The 20,660-nt window shown below is 63.8% G+C and overlaps 1 protein-coding gene across 9 annotated transcripts; it reads left to right on the forward strand.

Moving 5' to 3' along the window:
* Positions 1-183: 183 nt before the first annotated feature.
* TNK2 (tyrosine kinase non receptor 2) lies at positions 184-20,650 on the forward strand. 9 transcript variants are annotated; one of them, XM_054639457.2, is made up of 17 exons: positions 184-456; positions 5,782-6,073; positions 9,586-9,763; positions 9,899-9,969; positions 11,147-11,359; positions 11,450-11,602; positions 11,803-12,080; positions 12,156-12,282; positions 12,374-12,520; positions 12,871-12,965; positions 15,713-15,907; positions 17,332-17,423; positions 17,942-17,986; positions 18,203-19,518; positions 19,937-20,032; positions 20,122-20,249; positions 20,356-20,650. In XM_054639457.2, exons 2-17 carry the CDS (start codon positions 5,897-5,899, stop codon positions 20,360-20,362), a joined length of 3,318 nt encoding a protein of 1,105 aa, XP_054495432.2. In that variant the 5' UTR covers positions 184-456; positions 5,782-5,896; the 3' UTR covers positions 20,363-20,650. The 9 variants fall into 9 exon arrangements, with proteins under 9 accessions (XP_054495432.2, XP_077040123.1, XP_077040122.1 ...); XM_077184005.1 differs by lacking the exon at positions 184-456 and adding an exon at positions 5,315-5,589; XM_077184008.1 differs by lacking the exon at positions 5,782-6,073.
* Positions 20,651-20,660: the final 10 nt, after the last annotated feature.

Consider the following 20,660-nt stretch of genomic DNA (forward strand, 5'->3'; position numbering starts at 1 on the left):
GAGCAGGGCCTGGCCCGGCGGGCGCAGCAGGAGCGCGGCGGGGGGCGGCGGGACACGGCGAGCCCCCCGGCCCGCGCCCGCTGGTGGGTGCGGCGGGGCCGGCAGGAGGAGGGAGAGGCCCGGGGCGGAGTGCAGGAGGAGGGTGAGCTCTACCCGGGGGAGCAGGAGCACCCCGGCGGCAACCCCGGCACCCGGACCCCGGCGCACCGCCTGAGCCGCAGGAGGTCCGCCCGGGTGTGAGGCCGCAGCCCGTGCCCGGTGCCCGCTGCCCCGGGGGTGATCCCAGCCGCGTCCCGGACGGCCCCGGCGTCGATCGTCGCACCCCGCCCCGGCAGGTGTGCGGGCTCGTCTCGCCTGGCATGCCGCCTGTCTGGAGTGCCGCCGTGCCCGTCCTCGCCCTCCGGTGACGCTGCAGACTCGGCGCAGGATGCGGTGGCAGTGGCGGTGAGCGCACAGGTAAGGAACAAGCCGCGACCCCGTGGTTGGGGGTGCTGCGAGGGGCAGGGGCGTTCAGGGCTTGGCGCTGTGCTGCTGCCCGGTTGACAGCTGAGTGTGCCGGTGTGTTGGCGCCGTGCCCCGCAGCACTGCGAGCTGCGGTGCTTCCCTCGTGCCCAAGCACTGCGGGACTGCTCAGCAGGCCCGACCTCCTGCTCCAGCTGCCAGGGCAGAGCAGGCAGCAGGGTCTGCTGTGAGTGGGTGCTTGGTGCCCTTGAACTCTCCTAAACCACAGCGGAAGCTGGGGGAAGGTTTTTTTTTTTTTTCCCGGAGAAAAGGCAGCTTTGCTCTTCCTCTTCCCTGGGCTCGTGGGAGCTGTGGCACTGAACAGAGGATCCTTGTCCTCCGGGGCCAGCCCCGTGCCTCGGGGTGTTGTACTGTGGCCGAAACCCCGGGCAGCAGTGAGGTGTCAGGAGCCTCTGACCTCTGGCCCAGCATGCAGCATCGTGGTTGTGTCCAGCCGTGCTGTGGCAATTTTTCTCTGAACAGTCCAGGACTGCGTGGTACTTTGGTCTTTGTTGTTCTGCTTTTTTAAATAAAAGTTTTAAGTTAAACTTGGTAAGGTGGTGCTGACAGTCCAGACAAGGATCCCACCATGCCGGGCAAATCCTGCTCAGCTTCTCACAGCATGATTAGACCCCTTGCCCACTCTGAAGCAGCAGCTGGGAAGGAGGTTTGGAGGTGGCCAGAGGAGCCCAGGCAGGGACAGTGTCTCTGGCAGCAGTGCTGGGGCTGGGCTGTCTGGGCAGGACAGGCTGGGGCAGAGCCTGGCGCTGGCACTTCCCCACACCCTCAGCTCCCTGGGGCCGCTTGGTGCAGCGGATACACCAGGGTGTCCCAGTGCTGCTGGGCTCCAGCACCGGTTCAACACCTTGCAAAGGTGTCCTCTTGCCAGGTGCTGTGGGCTCTGGAGGTTGTGCATTTCCCCCTCTTACTCAGCCGTTCATTGAGCTGGCTCAGGGAAAAGCTTTCAAGAAAATTTTTGGGCTATGGGCTTTGCAAAAGTCTCCTAAAAACAGGACCTGCCTTGTGAAGTGTCTTTGAGCAGGCCTGTGCTACCAGGCACCTCTTTAGGGAGAGGGCCCAGGACAGACCCTGGGTGCTGCACACCCATCCTCAGCTGCAGCCCTGCTCCCACTGCCAGCCCTGAGCCCACAGGTGCCGCAGGGAGTGGGGGGTAGAAGCAGCTTCCGCATCCCCCGCCGGGCCGCGCCGAGGCCTGGGGGTGCAGGGTGGGAGCTGTGCAACCTGTTACCAACCCCTGGAGCTACCGGAGCCTCCTTAGCCAGGTATTTGTTAGAGCAGGGTGGGGTGTGGTGGGTATGGCTGGGGGGGCTAGCAATGCCTTCCTCCTCCTCAGGCAGCTGCCAGCCTGTTGTCCCACTGTGACTCAGCCTCCCCGGGGCAAGGGGGGGCCTCCTCATAAGCAGAGGAGCAGCCCCCAGAGGACCAGGAACTACTGTGAGTTTGTAGCCAATCCCTGTCCTAACCAACTGCAGGCTAGACTCAACACCATGCCTCAGTTTCCCCCCAAGAAGTCCCATCCTGCCCATGGAGCCACCTGGGTTTTGACTTCAGTTGTGTCCATGAGGGATGATAGCTGTCAGGGGCAAAGCATCCTGGGGGCGTTGCCCACTTGTATGGGCTCTGGGGGACAGGAGGAGGCTCTGCTTCATACACAGACCATGCCAGGATAGGAAGACTAGGAGAAAGTCTTGTTCCATCCCTTTGCTGAGCAGCCCTGGGGGAGGGCCACTGCTCCCACTGCAGCCTGGCTAATTAGGGTGCTGTCAGTTAGTGCTAATGACTGGCAAATACTGAATGCTCTGGCTAGGAAGCTGTGCTGCTCTGGTGTTGGGGAACTGCAGGGATTGAGCTTTCATTCCCCCCTTCCAGCTCTAGGGGTCCCAGCTCGCCTGCTCCCAGCCCGAAAGGAAGATGCTGCTGTGTGGATGTGGCTTTGTGCCAGTCTGGCCTGAGACCTGACAAACTCATCTTGTGCCAGCTGCAGCCTGTCCCAAGGACACATCCTGTGCTGGGGTGGAGATGGGGGTACTGCTGGCAGCACCCCAGGGTGGAGGGGCAGGTTGGGCCAGGGTACATCCTGGTGCCTCCCTTGCCTGGCAGGACTGGGGCAAAGCTCTCCTGGGGGGCAGGTCCACAAAGGCTCTTCAGCTGCCTTGGCAGAGCGGGTTGTGACTCTGGATGCAGAGACACTTCCCATACCTTTACCCCCAGGAAGTCTTGGAGTGTCTGGGGTGGACAGATGGGGGTGCCAGGCAGGGATGCCCATTCTGAGTTCTCCCACTTTGCCCCAGGGGGACCCTGTGACTGGTGTCACCTGAGCCCGAACGTTTTGCTGCCTCTCACACTGCCCAGTTCTCTGTGACATGGGCTGGCACTGCTAAGGAATCCCTCTGTGCTGTCCTGTGGCCAGGGTGAGATCAGTGTGGGGGACTGGCAGGCACAAACCAGCCTTGCATCGGGGCATGGTGACAGGGTCCCTACAGTGAGTGACACCAGGGCTCAGTGATGCCAAGCCTGCTGCCCTCTCCACATCCCCAGCAATGAGGGTGCCAGGGACTGTTGCTTTGCATGTTTGTCCCCCAAAACACTGCATTGTGACCCTGCCTTGTGGGAGAGCTTGAGGCTGAGGCAATGGGGTCAGTTATGGGGTCAGCAATTGCTGCCCATGCTGGCGAGCTGGGAGGTGCAAGAGAAGCTAAGCCCGCCCCAGCTCGACCTGCGGAGCGGATTTAGCAGAGGAAAGAGGCTTAGGGAGGGGATTGGGGCTGTGCCGGGATGGGGGGGGGCCCCCACGTGCCTGTGTCTTTCCTTCCCACACATCCACTGCTGCAGGCAGGGGCTCAGAGCAAGCAGGGGATGCTCTGTGCTGGGGGACAGGGCCAGGCCATGGGACCAGGCTCTGGGAGCCCAGAGATGGCAGCGAGGAGGAACCTGGCACCTCGGCCTCCCCGGCCCCCCCTGCCACAGGGGTCAGCAGCCCTCCGTGCTGGCTCCCCGAGACTTCCTGCTTGCTCCATCCAGCCAACCAAGCAGCATCAGGTGCCTGCACCGAGGGAGGTAAAGCACCCGCTGATACGGGGGTACGCGGGGTGGCACAGCCCAGTGAGGGGCTCGGGACGGTCCCCGGGGAGCTGGCTGGCAGCAGCATCCCTCAGGTAGGCAGGATGCCGGCGGCAGCCCTGCCTCTGGTGGGAGCGGGGTGTGTTTGTACGTGTGGATATGTGTGTGTGTCTGCACACCTGCGCCGTGGCAGCCGGGCTGGGGAGTGTGTCGCCACAATCTGGGGCCGCCCTCGGGGCCCTGCCAGGGCTGAACAAGCCAGCCCGGGGTGACGGTGCGGCTGCCCTGCTGCCGCCGCAGTCAATGAGATCACTTCCAGGCGACACAGCTGCCAGGAAGGCGGCAGGAAGGTGGCAGGCGGGCTGTGACAGTGAGCGGGGTGATGTGATGGAGGTGAGTGGGGGAGCCTATCCCCCTCTGGGAGCTTGTTTTGGGGAGCCGCCACTTTTTGGGACCCTCGGTGTGTCTCGGTGGGCATAGGGGATGCTGTGGCACCGGTCCCAGCAATGTGGGGCCAAGTGTGGTGTCCCGAAGGGCTGAGGAACTCCAGTGTCTCCAAAGAGGGGAGGGACACCTTGTGTTCGGTGTTGCTGTCACACCCTGGAGGGTAGAAGACAGTGCACCCGATCCAGTGGTTATCATTGTGGTGGGACCCCCCTCAGGGTGGGAATTAACAGGGAGGTGAGTCAAGGCTGGCAGGGCACAATGCCATTTGTCCCCTTGTACGGTACCTAATCATTTTGGTGTCAGTTAAGCCTGGACAAGCCGGGACGCCGACGAGTGGAGGGGGTGTGACCCAAATCCATGCCCAGGGCTGTGGGGACAAGGGCTGTCCCTGCTCATCCCGCACAGCATCGCCTTCCCTGGGGAGGCTGGTGAGGGTTTTGGGGTGGCGCAGGGCGGCTGTCCCGGGCGGGAAGGTGGCATAGCACGTGCATCAGTCACCGTGCCGCGGCGTGCCAGCGCGGTGACGCCGGCGGGCCGTGCGCGGGGGCGGCTCGCTGCTCCCACGCCGCAGGCCCGGCCCGCCTCGGCTCCGCGGCTGAGCTCACCTCCGTGGTATGGCAGGAGGAGCCGCCAAGGGGCTGCTCCCGCCCGGCCCCTCAGCCAGGGCAGATCCCCCCGGGATTGCGGGTGTTTGTTTCTCTGGAGCAGAGAGAGCGGAAGGAGGGGGGCAGGACGCGCTCTTGCCCCCTGCCTTGGCACGTTGACAGCCTGGTGTCACTCCTTTGGCTACACCGGGTTCTCAGGGCTCTGTGGGGGAACAGTGATGGATCCTGGGGGTCAGATCCATGGGGGCATCATTCCCCGTGGCGCTGGCATGAGGAGCAAACTGGTCCCTGGGGACTCTGCTGTGCCCCAAAGCACAGGCAGGTTACAGGGGGTCTCACTCCCCCCACCCCTCGATTTCAACCTGCTTGCGGTTCTGGTCCGGAGGCTGCGGGAGGGACTGTGGCTGGGCAGCGCTGGGGTACAGGCCGGTCCCCATGTGCAGGTGTGGGGGCTCCCCATCCAGGGAGGTGGCTTCCTGCTGGGGGCTGTGCCAGCTGCGGCAGCGCCTGGCAGAGGTCGAGGAGACACCCAGCCCCCTCCGAGGGGGTGGGGGGAGAGGATTGATCCTGGCGTGGCCTTCGGACCCCCATCCCAGCGGCACCCCCCGGGGCCTGGCTGCTGTGCCAGCCCTGCCGTGCTTGCGCCAGCGCTGCCGGTCGCTGCGGAGCAGCCATCTTCCCGGTGCATCCCATCCCCCTCCGCCTGCGCAGGGAAGCGGGCGGGATGCTGGGGATACTGCCAGCGCCAGAGCCCCCCCGTCCCTCTGCAGGTGCTTCCCTACCCATCCTGCCTGCTGTAGAGCCCCGGCTGCTTGACGATGGTCCCCCCTCATCCTCCTCCTCCGCCTGCCTGCCTGGTGCACCGTGCCGGGGTGCGGGGAGAAGGGGGCTGCGAGCGCGGCGCGGGCGGCGATGCCACCACCTCTGCACTCAGGAGCCGGAGCAGGGACAGAAGGTGGGCGGTTGGGCTGCTGCGCCGGGAGGAACACAGTGGTATCAGGCTGGGATTGGGCTGAGGGCAAGCGCTCAAAGGGCTGCCTCTCTTTTCCCTTTTCGTCTGCATCCCTCCATCCATCCTCCACCCCCCCAACCCCCACCATTGCCGTCGCGGTCACCTTCACCCTCTCGCTGTTTTCCGGAACTGCAGCAACTTTCTGCCATGTGATCCCAAACCCGGCTCCAGCCCTCGCCGCCCCCAAGCAGACGCGGGCGTCTCCGCAGAGCCCCCCACTCGCCGCTGCGCCGCAGCCGCCGCCTCAGCCATGGGCGAGAGATGCGACTACCAGCGCTTGAGCAGCGCCGAGGAGGAGGAGGAAGTGCACGGCCCCCTGCCCCACAGCTTCTCGGACAGCACCGGGCAGCGGGCCCTGCGGCTGGGCAGCAGGCGCCCCACGCCGCCCCCACGGCAGGACATCGCCCCGGGCATGCCGTGCCGGCGGGTCAGTGGGGGGGAATCGGTAGAGGGGAGCAGCGGGGGCACCTGGCGGAGCTTGATGGCCCCAGGATGGGCATGGTTTGGCAGCTGACAGGGGGTCCCTGCATGGCATCTCCCCTCTGGAATGTGCTGTACCCCGCAGCATCCGGGGCAGCCTGACACCCCCCCTTGCTCAGCTGTGCTCGCATCCTGACCCACAGGAGGGGGGCTGCCTGCTGCTTCTTGCTGGGGAAACTGAGACATGGGGGAATGGTGTGAGGTAGTGAGGCTCAGCTAAGCCTGACACAGCTCGTGGAGGGGGGGGCGCACGGTGCCCAGCACAGGATGCCGTCCCCCAGCTGCAGCGCTGCAACCAGACGGTGGCCCTGCAGGCTGCCATCCCCACAGTGGAGCGTCCCCGGGGGATGTCAGGCTTTGCATGGATGTGGGGAATGTGTAGGTGCAGGGGGCTTGAGGTGTAGGACAGGTATTGCGGTGTCATTCGGGATAGATGTGATGGGTGGGAGGACTGACACTCCACGTGCCAGCTCGCACGGGCGTGTGCGGTGCCAGGCGAGCACGGAGGCGACGAACGTGCCACATCGGGAGTGGGCACCGTGGGCGCGCAGGGGGCCGGCGGCTCCAGGTGCGCGGCGGGCGGAGGCGGGAGCGGGACGGTGCCGGCGGCGGTGCCGCGGTGTTTGCGCACGTGCGGCCGGGCAGGGCGGCGGCCGGGGCTGCGCGGAGGGGGACGTGCGTGGGGGGCGGCTGCGGTTGTGCAGGTGGCGGGAGGCACGCGGGGGGATTGCTCCTGTGTGGTCCTGCACCGTGCATGAGCCTGGGTGCACGTAGGGAGGGTGCATCCCTAGCGCTGCAGGGATAGGTGTGCGTGGCAGGGCCGTGCAGGGCACCGAGGGCCGAGCAGCACCTGTGCGGTGGGTCTAGGGGATTTGTGACTTCCTCAGCTCAGGGTGGGAGTTTGCTGGCAGGGTGCCTTGCCCCACTCAGAGTGGAGGTTGCAGGATCACTCTCTGTACGTGCGGCTCTATCACAGAGAGGGAAGTTGAGGCACGGAACCTCCCCTGGCATGGTAGGCAAAGGTGGGTTCCCCATTCAATTTTGGGAACGTGCACTCCCGATGTGAGCACTGAACTGGGCAGCCTCACCTGGGATTTGGGGGGGCAGGAGGCAGTACACTCGGTGCCAGTCCCGGTGGGTGCCATTTCTGCGTGATGAGGGTGATGCTCTGTCAAGGCAGGACACCCCCCACCCCCGGTGTCCCCCGAGCTGGGACGGGGGAAGCTGGCGCGTGGCAGAGGTTGGTGCCGAGGGCACTGTGCCCAGTTGTCCCCAGTCAATGGGCTTGTTGTGCCCGGTGCTTCTGCTGCTGGGTGCCAGCTGGGATCCCAGTAGCAGTGGAAGCCCCAGTGGAGACTCCTCCTGGGGATGCACTTGATTCCCTCTCAGCTGCCCCCGTGGAACAGTAATGGCCGCGGTTTGGGGGCCCAGTCAGGCGGGGGCTGTGGCAAGAGGTTGCTGTGGGTCCTTCCTCTCTCACGCTGTGGCTGCCGGCGTGGCCAGCTGTTCTCCCTCGGGAGCCCGGGGCGGACAGCACTGCTGGGGTTGGGTGCCAGCCCCGCCAGGGAAGGGGAGCGAGCCCCGGGGTGCTGGTGGCGCCCCACGGCAGAGCCCCGAGGGGGCTGGCAGCTGGGCAGCGGATATGTTTGCCGAGCCAGAAACTCCCCCCGCAGTGCCCATCGCCCTGGCATCATGCCTGTGGCCTCGGTTGGGGAGCAGAGAGCCGGATGTCTCTTCTGCCTCCCTCCCTCCCTGTTTCCTAGGGGGGAAACTGAGGCCTGGGAGCGTTTCCCAAGGCCGGGGCGAGTTTCCATGGCAATGGGAGCGGGGGTCCGGGCTCCCAGCTGCCGGCAACCGCCGAACAAGGGAGAAAGCGGGACATTGATGGGAGCCCGGCCCCTTGGGCGCGCGTCCCAGCCCGGCTGAAAATAACCCTCCTGGGCAGCGCTGCGGGCAGGCGGCCGGGACCGAACCCCGCTGCCAGCGAGGGGTCCCCAGGAAGCGGCTCCAGCCAGGGGAGTGACCCCAGCCCTGCTGCCGCCACCCCCCGCCCCGGCCCCGTTGCGTTGGGGAAGGGGAGGGCCGGCCGGCCAGAGAATCGGGAGCCGGATGGAAGGAGGGGCAGAGCCACAGCCCGCGTCCGGCCGACGGACAGCCCGAACCCCCTGCCCGCTGCAGGGGGGGTCTTAGGGGCGGTCGAGCCCAGGGAACATCTCTGTAGCGCGAATGAAGGGACCGCGGGTGTCCCGGCTGCAGTGAGCGGGCTCCGCCGTGGGACGCCGGCACCGGGGAAGGGACATCAGCGGTGCCAGGGGCTGGCAGCCAGGCAGGATGCGACGCTTCCAGGCTTTGCACCGATCCTTCCCCTTCCTCACCCGCTTCCGCCTCTACCGAGTAAGTGCCGACCGTCGCCCCGTGCAGACCCTGCGCTGGCCGTCACCCGGCTCTGTCCCCGTCCCCTGCGGGCAGGGGAGCCGCAGCTCCCTTGGCCCCGTGTGGCCCTGCATGCCCCCATGCGCCCCCGTGCCCAGCTGCTCGCCGCGCCCGCCGTATTTTTAGCCCAGTGCCGAGGGTTGTAATTGCGGTGACGCGGCCGAGGGAGCCGAGCACAGCGGGTGAAGACGCCAGGGGCCATGTCGTCTCCCAGGGTAGAGGAGAGGATGGAGGGGGCTGCCGCGCTGTGGAGCTGGGATGGCGGGTCCCAGCCTCCCAGCCGCTCTCAGCAGGAGGAGGCAGAGCCATAGCTCGTTGCAGAACGGTGGTGGTTAACGTGGGGAAGAGCCAGAACAACAGGCAGGGATGGGGAGTCGGAGGGGGAGGACGGAGCTCCAGCCCTTCCTCTCTGTGTCCTGGCACAGCTGGGGGCTGATGCCAGCAGCACTGGGGTGTCCTGTACTTCAGTGCCAGAGCAACGGGACCCTCCAGAGGCCAGATGTTCCTGTCTGCCCCCTCCCTGTGTCTGCCCAGTGAGGTGCCACCACCTGTAGCAGAGAGACCCACTGTGAGTCTGTACTACAGCTCAGCCAAGTGTGCGGGCATGCCAGGGGGCCAAGGTGGCTGTCCCTGCTGGGGACAGCTGTCACCTCCCTGCTCAGCCCTTCCAGCTGAGCAGAGAGAATTGGGCAGGCACATCTGTCCTGAGCTTCTGCCTTCTCCTGTGTCCTTGGCACTCCTGACCAGGGGATAGCCTGTGCTGGAATGGAGGGATGGCCGGGTATTTCTGTGGGCAGGACAGGGCAGACTGGGGTGCCCTTCCTATCTCTGGGGGTCCTGCTGATTGGGGTGCCTGTCCTGGCCTCCCCTAGAGAGGTGGTGACAGGCTCAGGAGATGACTTCACTAGTATCCCTCAGAGCAGCACCCCCGCCTTGGTTCTGAGCTCCTCTGGGTGACTCCCCAGTGGGGATAGGGCAGAGGGGAGTGGAGCATGGTGCCCCTAACCCGATATTGTGTCCCAGCAGAGGCTGAGCTGTAGCATGCAGGCGGAGGAGGGCACGGACTGGCTGCTGGAGCTGCTCACGGAGCTGCAGCTGCAGCAGTACTTCCTGCGCATCCGAGACGAGCTCAACGTCACACGCCTCTCCCACTTTGAGTACGTCAAAAATGAGGATCTGGAGAAGATTGGCATGGGACGCCCCGGTGTGTACATCCCCCCAAACCTCTCCCCTTAGCCCTGGCTGCATGTGCAGCATCTTTTGGGAAGCCCACAGGAGCATATGGGGCTGGAGGGGACCCCTACCCCAACTGGCCTGTGACAGTCACTGTGTCCTGCAGGCCAGCGGCGGCTGTGGGAGGCAGTGAAACGGAGGAAAGCCATGTGCAAGCGGAAATCCTGGATGAGCAAGGTAGGGATGGGAGAGGGACAGGTGTGGCAGAGAAACTGAGGCAGACAGGAAGATCTGGATCCCTCCCTGTACCCATTCAGGGTGCCTGGCTCCCCCACATCCCTGGAGGCTGACAGGGAAATGGGCAGCAGCTGCTGCCATCCATGCCCTGCCTGTGTGTGACCCTGCCAGTGTGCACCCCAGTCCCCCTCAGGCTCCTGGGTCACTTCCCATCCCAGCACTTGGAAAATTCATTCCCCTCGTGTTATTTGCCTCTTTGTCAGGAAACTTGTTTGCAGCAAGTGAGCCAGAGAGCCTTGCTCCAGACAGCTCTGTGGGCAGCAGTGGTGCCCAGGACAGCGAGGGGGCAAAGCCGTGTACCTGCAGGCTGGGTCACACTGTGACTGGGGACCTTGGGATGCTCACATATGCCCTGATACCATTCCACCCAAAGCTGGTACTGCTGGCACCCTATGGCACCTGGCACCCAGAAGCAGAGTTTGGCAGAGCCCAGTTTGCCAGCTGGGCACTGGGCCATGGCCTCTCCCCTGCGTGACTTGTCTGTGCTGGGACATGATGAGGATGGGCTTTTAATAGAAGGCTACTTCTATTAAAGAACAAATAGCAGAAATGCCACCTCCCACCCCAGACACATGCTGGGCCCAGCCCCCGCGCACCCTGCCTCACGACTGGGATGGACCCTGTTCCATGGGGCACATCATCCATCTCAGCTGAGGGAGATGGAAGGAGGGCCCATCCCTTCGGAGTGGTGGTAGCCAGCACGCATTGCAAAGCCCACATCGCTGCAGGGATGTGTCACCATGCTCAGCCCAAGCTGGAGGTTTCCCTTGGCTTTGTGCCCAGGCACATTGTGTGGCCTCAGCCTGGTCAAGGAGTGCCCAGGGCTCTCTGGCTACCGGCCTGGTTTGCTGTGGCTGCTGGGGAACTGCTGCAGAACTGCTGCAAGAGAAACAAGCTCTTCCCTCCACGGGAATCCCAGCTCAGTGTGCCGGCAACAGGAGGAACAGAGCCCTCTCCCACAGCCAGCCTTCTCTGGGTTATGGGTCCAGTTACAGGTCATCACTAGGCTCCAGTGTGTACAGCTGAGGCAAGGAGTTGTGCCAGAACTTCTCACTTACAGACCCAAGGACTTGGGGTGTTTCCATGCCCACGTTTCACCCTCCTCCATGTCCCACAGGTGTTCAGTGGGAAGCGCCCAGAGTCGGAGCTGCCGCCTCAGCCCCAGAGCACCTTCCGCAAGCCTCCCACACCACCACCCCCTGAAGCTGGGGGCCAGCACTCCCTGACCTGCCTCGTGCGGGAGCGGGACCTCTCAATCTTTGAGAAGCTGGGTGACGGCTCCTTCGGGGTCGTGCGGCGCGGCGAGTGGTGCACGCCTGCTGGCAAGACGGTGAGGGGCTGCTCTGGGGGGTGGGGAGCCAGGCAGTGGGACCACACACAGGGGAAGACACTTCAGAACTCATCCCTGCTTTGGCCATAGCTGAATGTGGCAGTGAAGTGCCTCAAGACAGATGTGCTGAGCCAGCCGGAGGCACTGGACGACTTCATCCGGGAGGTGAATGCCATGCACTCCCTGGACCACAGGAACCTCATCCGCCTGTATGGCGTGGTGCTCTCCCACCCCATGAAGATGGTGAGTGGGGGGGAATGGGGCCCACCCCAGTGACACCCCTATGGGGAGGAGGTCCCACATGATGGCATGAGCCAAGCCAGGCTGGGTCTGTACCCCAAGCCCTCTGCTGGCATTCCCAGTGGGGCATAAGAAGGATGGAAACCAGCCCAACCAGGGTGGCCTTGGACTTACCTGCTTGCTGTCCTCATCCCATGGTCCAGGTGACAGAGCTGGCCCCACTGGGCTCCCTCCTGGACCGCCTGCGGAAGAACCAGGGCCATTTCCTCATCTCCACCCTGTGCCAGTATGCCATCCAGGTGGCCAAGGGCATGGCCTACCTGGAGTCCAAGCGCTTCATCCACCGCGACCTGGCTGCCCGCAACATCCTGCTGGCCTCCAACGAGCTCGTCAAGATCGGGGACTTCGGTCTGATGCGGGCACTGCCCAAAAATGACGATCACTATGTGATGCAGGAGCATCGCAAGGTCCCCTTTGCCTGGTGAGCCCTGGGGAGGGGGAGACCTGGAGGGGCAGCACCCATGGCCTTCTAATGCTCATGTCTTTCCCCCTGTAGGTGTGCTCCTGAGAGCCTGAAGACACGCACCTTCTCCCACGCCAGTGACACCTGGATGTTCGGAGTGACCCTCTGGGAGATGTTCACCTATGGTCAGGAGCCTTGGATTGGCCTCAATGGCAGCCAGGTAGGTGTACAGGAGGGACCTCCCCCCTTGCCTCACCCTGCTGGTGCTGAGGGGGATCTGGGACACCCTGACAGCACACCCTGTCCAACAGATCCTGCACAAGATAGACAAGGAGGGTGAGCGGCTTCCAAGGCCTGAGGACTGTCCCCAGGACATCTACAATGTCATGTTGCAGTGCTGGGCACACAAGCCTGAGGACCGACCCACCTTCGTGGCCTTGCGAGACTTCTTGGTGGAGGTGGGTGAGCAGGGAGGGGTTCAGGAGCCCGAACACCCTCTGCTGCCAGCTCTGCTCAAGCACGGATAGAGCTAAGAGTATTGCCAAGGTGGGAGGTGACATGGGGAGCTCAGGCCAGGCAGCCCTGCAGGCTGGGAGGTGCAGGGTGGTGACATGGTCACAGCAGGAAGCACCTGGTTTCTGCCTTGCCATCACACACCCCAGGGATGTGACAGCGAGGAGGGGCTAGTGGTGATGCTGTCTCTGATCTATTTTTGGGGCCTCCCTGCCCTCCTTGGGGCTGGGCCAGGCCTCAGAAGAGGATGGACATGAGGAGCTGCATCCCCTATTGTCATCCACTTCTCCCCCAGGCTCAGCCCACTGACATGAGAGCGCTGCAGGACTTTGAGGAACCGGACAAGCTGCACATCCAGATGAACGACATCATCACGGTCATTGAGGGCAGGTACTGCATGGGAGGGTGGCAGCTGTTGTAGAGGGGGATGCACTGCCTGCCAGCCTGCATCGGGATAGGGAATGGGGACACTGTGAGCACTGGCAGAGCTGTGGGGAGCAGGGAGGGGAAGGGGTGGCTCTGTCTCCAGCACACCTGGCCGTGTACCCCACGGTGGGCAGAGCTGGTATGTTTGTGGCTCCCCAGGCAGCGCAGCATCGTGGGGCTACCCTGGTGTGGGGGGCACAGCCACTGCTGTGCTGTGGGCTCCACACTGCTCACAGTCCTGCCCACACCACCCCTGCTGACTCACCCCACAGTGCCCGTGGGTTTGCCCAGGGAAACTGCACACCCCAGGGCCCCTCCCTGCAGATAGTGGTGGGGGCCGTGCCGCCAGCACCCGGACACTGCTACCGTCATCGGGCTGGGAGAGGCACCGTGGGGCTTGGTACCGTGCTGGCAGAACCCACTGTGCTGTGGGCTCCTTGGTCCCTGCTGACCATACCAGGGCACAGCCACTTCTCCACTGCCCCAGGGACCTGGGACGGGAGTAGGGGGCCCTTTTGTCCCTGCATCCCCATCCCAGGATGTGCCTGTCACCTTCCAGCTGGGGGAGAGTGGGGACCTCCCAAAGGAGTTCGGTTCGCCCGCACTAGAGCCGGCCTCCCAACCCCGAGGGGAGGAGGAGGAGGGCTCTGTCCCCGTCCCTCCCTGTCCCCCGCCCCGGGCCGGCTCCCCGCGGTTTAGTCACAACCCGGGGTGATTCAGGCCGGGTTTGTGTGTCTGCAGGGACCGGCTGCTCCCGGTCCTCCGCCGCGGGGATGACTCCTGCCCAGGGTCTGGCGGTTTAATTGCAGGGAGGGAAGGGGAGGGGAAGCAGCGTCGGCGGAGGGAGGGAAGGAGCGGCGGAGGGCGGTGCGGCCGTGCCAGAGCGCCTACATCGTCCCTGCCGCCGCATCGCGGCCGGGCTGCGGGTCCGCGCCCCCCGCCCCACCGCCGGCCCCAGGTGAGCCGCGCAGGGAAGGGTACGGCGGGAGAGGGGCCGGAGGTTGCCCGTCGGGCGGGAATTGCCGGGAGTGGAGTACAGCCGGGGCGCAGCTTCCCCTGCCTCAGTTTCCCCGAGGGACGCCGGTCCTTGGTGACCCCCGGTGGGTATGTTTTGGGGGCGCGGACTCAGGGCACACGTGATGGGCTCGCAGAAGCCCCACCGACTGCCGGTACTCCCGGAGGGGAGCCCCCTCCCCGTGCCTCAGTTTCCCCGGCAGTAGGCACCCCCACCGCGCTGCTTGTGGGGATGCTCGGGCAGAGGTGGCGGGGGGAAGGGGGGCGGCCTCCTGCCGGGGGCTGCATCCGGCCCTGCCGAAGCCGCCCGGGGCACCGTAAACACCCCCCACCCCTTTTCAAGCCCCTGCCTGTCGTTCGGCGGGCGCCGGCTGTGCGTACGTGTGTGTGGGCAGGGGCAGGGACCTCCCTGAAAGCCCCCCGGGGACCCAGCCGCTCGTGGGAGGGGGCTGTCGCGGGGAGAGGAGCCAGGGCAGCACCGGAGCGGGTTTGTGCTGGGGGTCCGAGCTCGGGCTCGGGGGGACCGAGGCTGGGAGCGGGGAGAGCGGAGGGATGGCCCGGCTGCAGCATCCTTTGGTCGGGATGTGGCAGCGAGGGGCGCAGGGAGGGCGGGTGGAGGGGAGCTCCCAGGGAGGGGAGCTCTTCCCCCAGCTCCCCCAGCCTGCCGCGGCGAGGGAGGATGCCCGGTACCGGCTGGGCTCTGCCGGAGCTCTGCTGAGGGGTCCCCACGCTGAGTAAGGCGGCTGGCTGGCGGCAGCGGGAAGGTAAACAGGAAAAGGGCTGAGCTGGTGGCCGGGGGTGACTCACAGGTGACTCCAGGAAACTGTGGGGCCCGTGCCAGCCTCCCCAGGCTGGCACCCACACTGCCACTGCCCCCTGCCCACAGCACACACCCTGCCCCATGGGGAGTGGAGGGCCCTGACAGGCAGGGGGGGGAGCTTCGGGTCGGAGCCCCCCCACAATTTATTTGGCATGGTGCTGAGTGGGTTCAGCACTTTTCTCTGCCCCATCCCTGTTCCCCCCACCAGTCCCTCTGGGTTAGACAACCACCTCATTTCCCCCAGAAGTGGCTGTGTCCCGGGCAACTCTTGGGACACACTGGGGACCAGTACCCCAGGGTGGCCTGGGCCACTCAGGTGGCTCCAGGAAGACAGACAGCCTAAGCCTGCCTTTTGCCCATCTCCCCCTGCCTGAACAAGCCAGCACAAGGCTCATTGATAATGTAGGAATGGAGAGCTGTGGGCTCCCCTACCCATATGGGGGGGAGAAAGACCCCACAGTCCCCCATATGGGCCCCCCATCAGACGCCAAGCATGTTCCCTGTGCCACCCTTTAGTACATGGGGCACAGAGGGATTGGTGACCAAGAGCTTGGTGCAGGCATCGCCCCAAGGCTCCTGTGTAACTTGAGGCAGCAAGGAGGAGGAAGGGGTATATCTTTTGGGACACAAGCACAGAGCTTTGTTCCCCACTACTTGCATTCCCTGCACCTGGTGGCGCAGGGACCATGTGGGGTGGGAGCCAAAGTGTACTGCTGTGTAGGGTTGGGATCCTGGGCACCCAGGGTCCCTTCCCACTTGTGTCACCTCATGCCTTCGTGCACTTGGACAGGTCATCTTCCCTCCTCCCCATCACTGGGGCAGGCGCGTCTCAACCTCCCATCCCCTCATCAGTAACGAGGTCCTTTTTATTCCTTAGGGCCGAGAATTACTGGTGGCGGGGTCAGAATAAACGGACCCTAAAAGTGGGCCAATTTCCCCGAAACACGGTGACCTCGGTGGCAGGGCTGTCAGCCCACGACATCAGCCAGCCACTTAAAAACAGCTTCATCCACACAGGCCATGGAGACACCAACCCGCAGCACTGCTGGGGGTTTCCCGATAAAATTGATGAGTAAGAAACTTTTTGTCTTCTCTGCATCCTCTGCCTGCTCCCTCCCTTCCCTGCTGCCCACTGGGCTCGGGAGCAAGACGCGGCTTGGCTACTGCCCCCCTTTTGCCCGTGAAGCATCTCTTTCTGCCCCCGCTGTGTTGGGAATGGTGCCTCTGGGTAGGGTCCCTGCAGCTGGACTAACTTCCTTGCCTCTTCCTACTAATGGGTTTAGGGGACATGGGGGGCTGCTGTGCTTGTGGCTGTCCCAGGGAGAAGACCTTTGTGGCTGTCCTGGGGCAGGGAGATATCAGTAAGCACCACCCCAGAGGTGGCCACATTACCCCAAAACACTTTTGGGGTGTCCCAGGGCTGCTAAATGTGCGTGGCTTGCAGCCTGTCCCCACGCTTCTAACAGCATGATTCTTTTTGAAAAGCAAAACATGAAAAAAATCCACTGAAATGATTTTTTTCTTCACCCTGCTCTATCAGAAGACACCTGGCTGGACTGTGATGTGGGGAAGGGGGGCTGGGTGCTTGTGCTCCAGTATCCCACATGCTCTCTGCCAGGTGGGATTGGCTGTGCGACAGTGAGCAGGAGCACCTTGGCAGGGAGCATGTGGGGGTCTCTCCCAGCACTGGGCTGGAGGGAGGTGGGGGGTCATTGCGGTGGGGGACAGGATAGGATTTCAAAAACTGGAAAGCTCCTGGTGGGTAGGGCCAGCTCCTGTGCTAGGCTCAGTCCATCCCCTGGGATACCCCGACTGCTGTTTGTTATCCCAGGCCTGGGACAGCTCTGCCGGTCCCCTCAGTCCCAGCCTGACCCCTGGGCAGCACCCCGTGTCACGGGCCGTCCCGGCGGCCCTGGGAGGGCTGAACCGCGGCGCCGTGCACGCGGATCGGGCTCGTGCCCCGGCAGGCCTCCCCGCGCCCCACTGCGTGGGCACGGGCGCTGGGTACGTGCTGCCCGGGCTGCGAGAGAGAACGCACCGAGCTCGGCACACGCCCAGGCCTTGGGGCTGCGCCGGCTCCCGCCGGCTCCCTGGCTTGCGACGGCTCGCCCGGGCCTCCCAGCACCCCCCGGCACGCGGGACCGGGGCATCCTGCCCCGGGCACAGCATCGCCCTGGGGCAGGAGGGGTGTCCTGGGCACCACACGCTGCACAAGTACCCTGCACGCAGTGCCCTGCTTGCAGCCCCCTGGGCACAGCGCAGGCAGCCATGGATGCACGTGGAGCTGGAGATGGGTGGGATGGCACTGGGATGGCACCAGGCTCTGTGCCGTAGCGCTGGAAGCCTCTGGGGTGCGTTGCCCCAGCACTCACAGGTACTCGCCAGGTGTGGTTGTGTGGTGGAGGAGCTGTGGGGTGTCCCAAGGCACAAGCCTGGTGAGCGAGGGGTCCCACGTGGCCCCTGCTGACTCCCAGGCACTCTCCTCTCTCCCCACAGGCTGTACCTGGGAAATCCCTTGGACCCTCCTGATATTTTAGGTGTGGACCAAACTGCTGCCAGACCTACACAGCTTCCAGGGAGGGCTAAAAGTGAGTAGCTTTTCTTCTTCCTCCTGCCCATCAGCTGCACGAAGCCTCCATCCCTGTACCCTGCTGCCAGGGTGATGGGCTGGACCCCTCTCCTTTCTGTCTCTGTGCTGGCACTTGCTTTTTGCAGAGCAGGGGGAGCTGGGGTGATGGGGCGTGTTGTCACCTGGCCATACACCACTGCCAGCAGCATGGGCAGCTGGTGGCTCTGCCTGGCTGGACTCTGCCCTGCTGCCCTTTGTCCGAGTCCCGAGTCCCCTCCTGGCCTCCCACAGCTGGGCTCCCCAGCGCGGGGGATCTCAGCGGAGCTGCCACGGGGAGGGAACTCAGATGCTGTGCGTATGCCCCAATCCTCCTAAACCTACAGTTTTTCCTTGGAGAGGGCTTCCCACCAGCATCCTCCCCATGCCCCACCAGTGAAGGGGGACACAACAAAGCATGCACCCTATTAACAAGCACCCTGGCTGCCGCTTCTGTGTTCACCCTTTGCTTCCCCTTCTCTTGGGTTCTGTCTTCTGCAGGGCAGCCTCCTCCACGCCCACCTCAGCCTACCGTCCTGCTCACCAGTAAGTTGGGCTTCTTTGAGTGCTGCTTTCCCTTCTTCATGCCCTCTTTCTTTTCTCTCTTACCTGGGTGGCCTGAGGCAGGTGCCCTAGCATGCCTTGGGGGCAAAGAGGGCTGAAATTATGGGGTGGTTTGGGGGCTTGGAGATGTAGATGCCCCTTCTTGCACCCTAGGGATGGGTGCTGGGACCCTCACCATCTCTCTTTGCCGCCTTCTAGAGCCTTGCTACGACCCAGTTAGTGAGGAGGAGGAGGGTCTGCCAGGGGGTCTCCGGAAGCTCTGCCTGAAGAAGCCAGGCACAGGGAAGGGCCTGCGACCAGTCAAGCCATCAGCACGAGTTCCAGGCACCAAGGTGGGCGAGCGGCAACCCAGACGGCTGGCAAGTGAGGGGACAGCAAGCGGCGAGGTGACTCTCATTGACTTTGGGGAGGACGTTCCCCAGGGTAGCCCCTCTCCAGTGGGAGAGCTGACAGCCCTATCATTAGCTGAGCTGGCCATGGAGGCCTTCTCTTTGCTGGACAAGACCCCACCACAGAGCCCCACGCGGGCTCTACCTCGGCCTCTGCACCCCACGCCAGTGGTGGACTGGGATGCCCGGCCCTTGCCCCCACCGCCTGCCTATGATGACGTGGCACAGGATGAGGACGATATTGAAGTCTGCTCTATCACCAGCCCCCCGAGCCGGCGGGGAAAGACCAACTATGGCTTTGTGGATGAGGGTGAGAGGGGACCAGCACTGGAGGACAACCTCTTCCTGCCCCCCAAGGAGGCCAAGCAGCCCAGCATGACACAGACCACCGAGCTCTTCGAGGAGCTGCAGCAGGAGTGCATGAAGAGGCTCAACGTCCCTCTGGGACCAGCTGCACCAGCTGACGACAAGCCCCAGATCCCTCCCCGTGTCCCAATCCCACCCCGGCCCCTTCGCCGCAATGAGCCTGGGCGCTGGTCAGGAGACCTCTCCCCAGCTTCGGGGGGCGAGGAGGACCGGCCGCCCCAGATCCCCCCGCGGGACCCACTGTCCCGGCCCACTTCCCGGACACCCAGCCCTATGGCTCTGCAGGTGGGCTCCCCCCAGCAACGTGCTGCCCTCTGCTCCTGCCTCTCCACCTCACCAGGGAAGCCCATGCCCACCACACAGAGCTTCGCCCTCGACCCTAAGTACGCCACGCCCAAGGTCATCCAGGCGCAGGGCAAGGACTGCTCCAAGGGACCCTGCATCCTGCCCATCGTGAAGGATGGGCAGAAGGTCAGCAGCACTCACTACTACCTGCTGCCCGAGCGCCCGGCCTACCTGGACAAGTATGAGAAGTTTTTCAAGGAGGCTAAAAGCCCTGAGGAGGTGGCAGCGTCCCGCCAGGTCACCACAGCCACCGTCCGTCCCATGGTGCAGCAGCCACTGTCAGACTGCAAGGGCAACTTTTCTTCCAACAACAGCAACCCTGGGCCCAAGTGCCTGGTGAAAGCCTCCTGCAGCCTCCAGAAGATCGTGTACGACGGGCCGGATGTTTCCCGTCCTGCTGACAAGATCCGGCTGGTAAGTGTCATCCCCCAGCATCCACGAGAAGTGGGCTTACATGGGCAAGAGCTTTGCCCACCCTGTCCCTCAGTTTCCACAAGTTCAACCCCAGGGGATTGGCTACAAGAAAGCCCCAGATGTTCAGAGGGACCTAAATGTCACTGCAATGCCAAAATGGGAATTGAAGGCCCTGGGGAGGAGGAAGGTGGCTGCTGCTATGGTCCCCTTTGTCTCTCTAGGCTGGGGATATTGTGGCCCACCCAGACCCAGGGGAGATTTAAGATCCCAGAAATGAGCAGGATCCCAGCTCCAGGCTGATAGTACTCCCTGAAGATAGAACCAGGGATGAGGGCAGCCCCAGTGGTCTCCTGTTTCAGTCACAGGCTTCTTGCTGCCCAGGGGTGGCAGCAGACAGTGACCACAAGCTCCCCCCCAGGTGCAGGACATGGTGCATGGTGTGACCACCGAGGAATGCCAGGCAGCCCTTCAGAGCCATGGCTGGAACATCCAACGGGCTATCCAGTACCTGAAGGTACAGCACACCCCTGTTCCCTTGTCCCCGCTCCATCAAGAGTGGTGGCATCCCTGTCATCCCTCTGGCCATGCCCTGTCCCCTTGCAGGTGGAGCAGCTCTTCTGCCTGGGGCTGAAGTCCCGTGGTGAGTGCCAGCAGGTGCTGGAGAAGTTCAACTGGAACCTGGCACAGGCCAGCTCCCACCTCCTCGGTCCCTACAGCGCCACCCGCCAGAAGTAGGGACATCCATGTTTTTGGGGGGGCAGTTCTCTATGTCACACTGCTCTGGGCAGACTGGCACTATCACCCCTCCTGAGTTCATGTCCTGTCTTCTCCTTACAGGTGGTGACAGCAGGAACAGGGCGAGCTGTGTTGGATCCAGAGCAGGCATCTCGCCATGGAGCCAGTCCCACCACCTCCACCCATACAGCCTGCTGCAGGACTCTGGACTGAGCCCCCACTTGAGGGTGGAGACATCCCAAAAGGGACCCTGCCTAGTGCCACAAACTTTCCAGGGTGCTTGTGCCCTGGCCTTGGCAATGGGCTCCATCCCCTGGCCCCTTGTTGAATTGTTTTTGTAAAGAGAAATGTAATTTTAATATATATATTATGTATATATATAAAAATATTCTATGGAGAGGTTGAGG

The sequence above is a fragment of the Agelaius phoeniceus genome, chromosome 10 (genome assembly GCF_051311805.1).
Source record: "Agelaius phoeniceus isolate bAgePho1 chromosome 10, bAgePho1.hap1, whole genome shotgun sequence".
Classification (NCBI taxonomy): Eukaryota; Metazoa; Chordata; class Aves; order Passeriformes; family Icteridae; genus Agelaius; species Agelaius phoeniceus.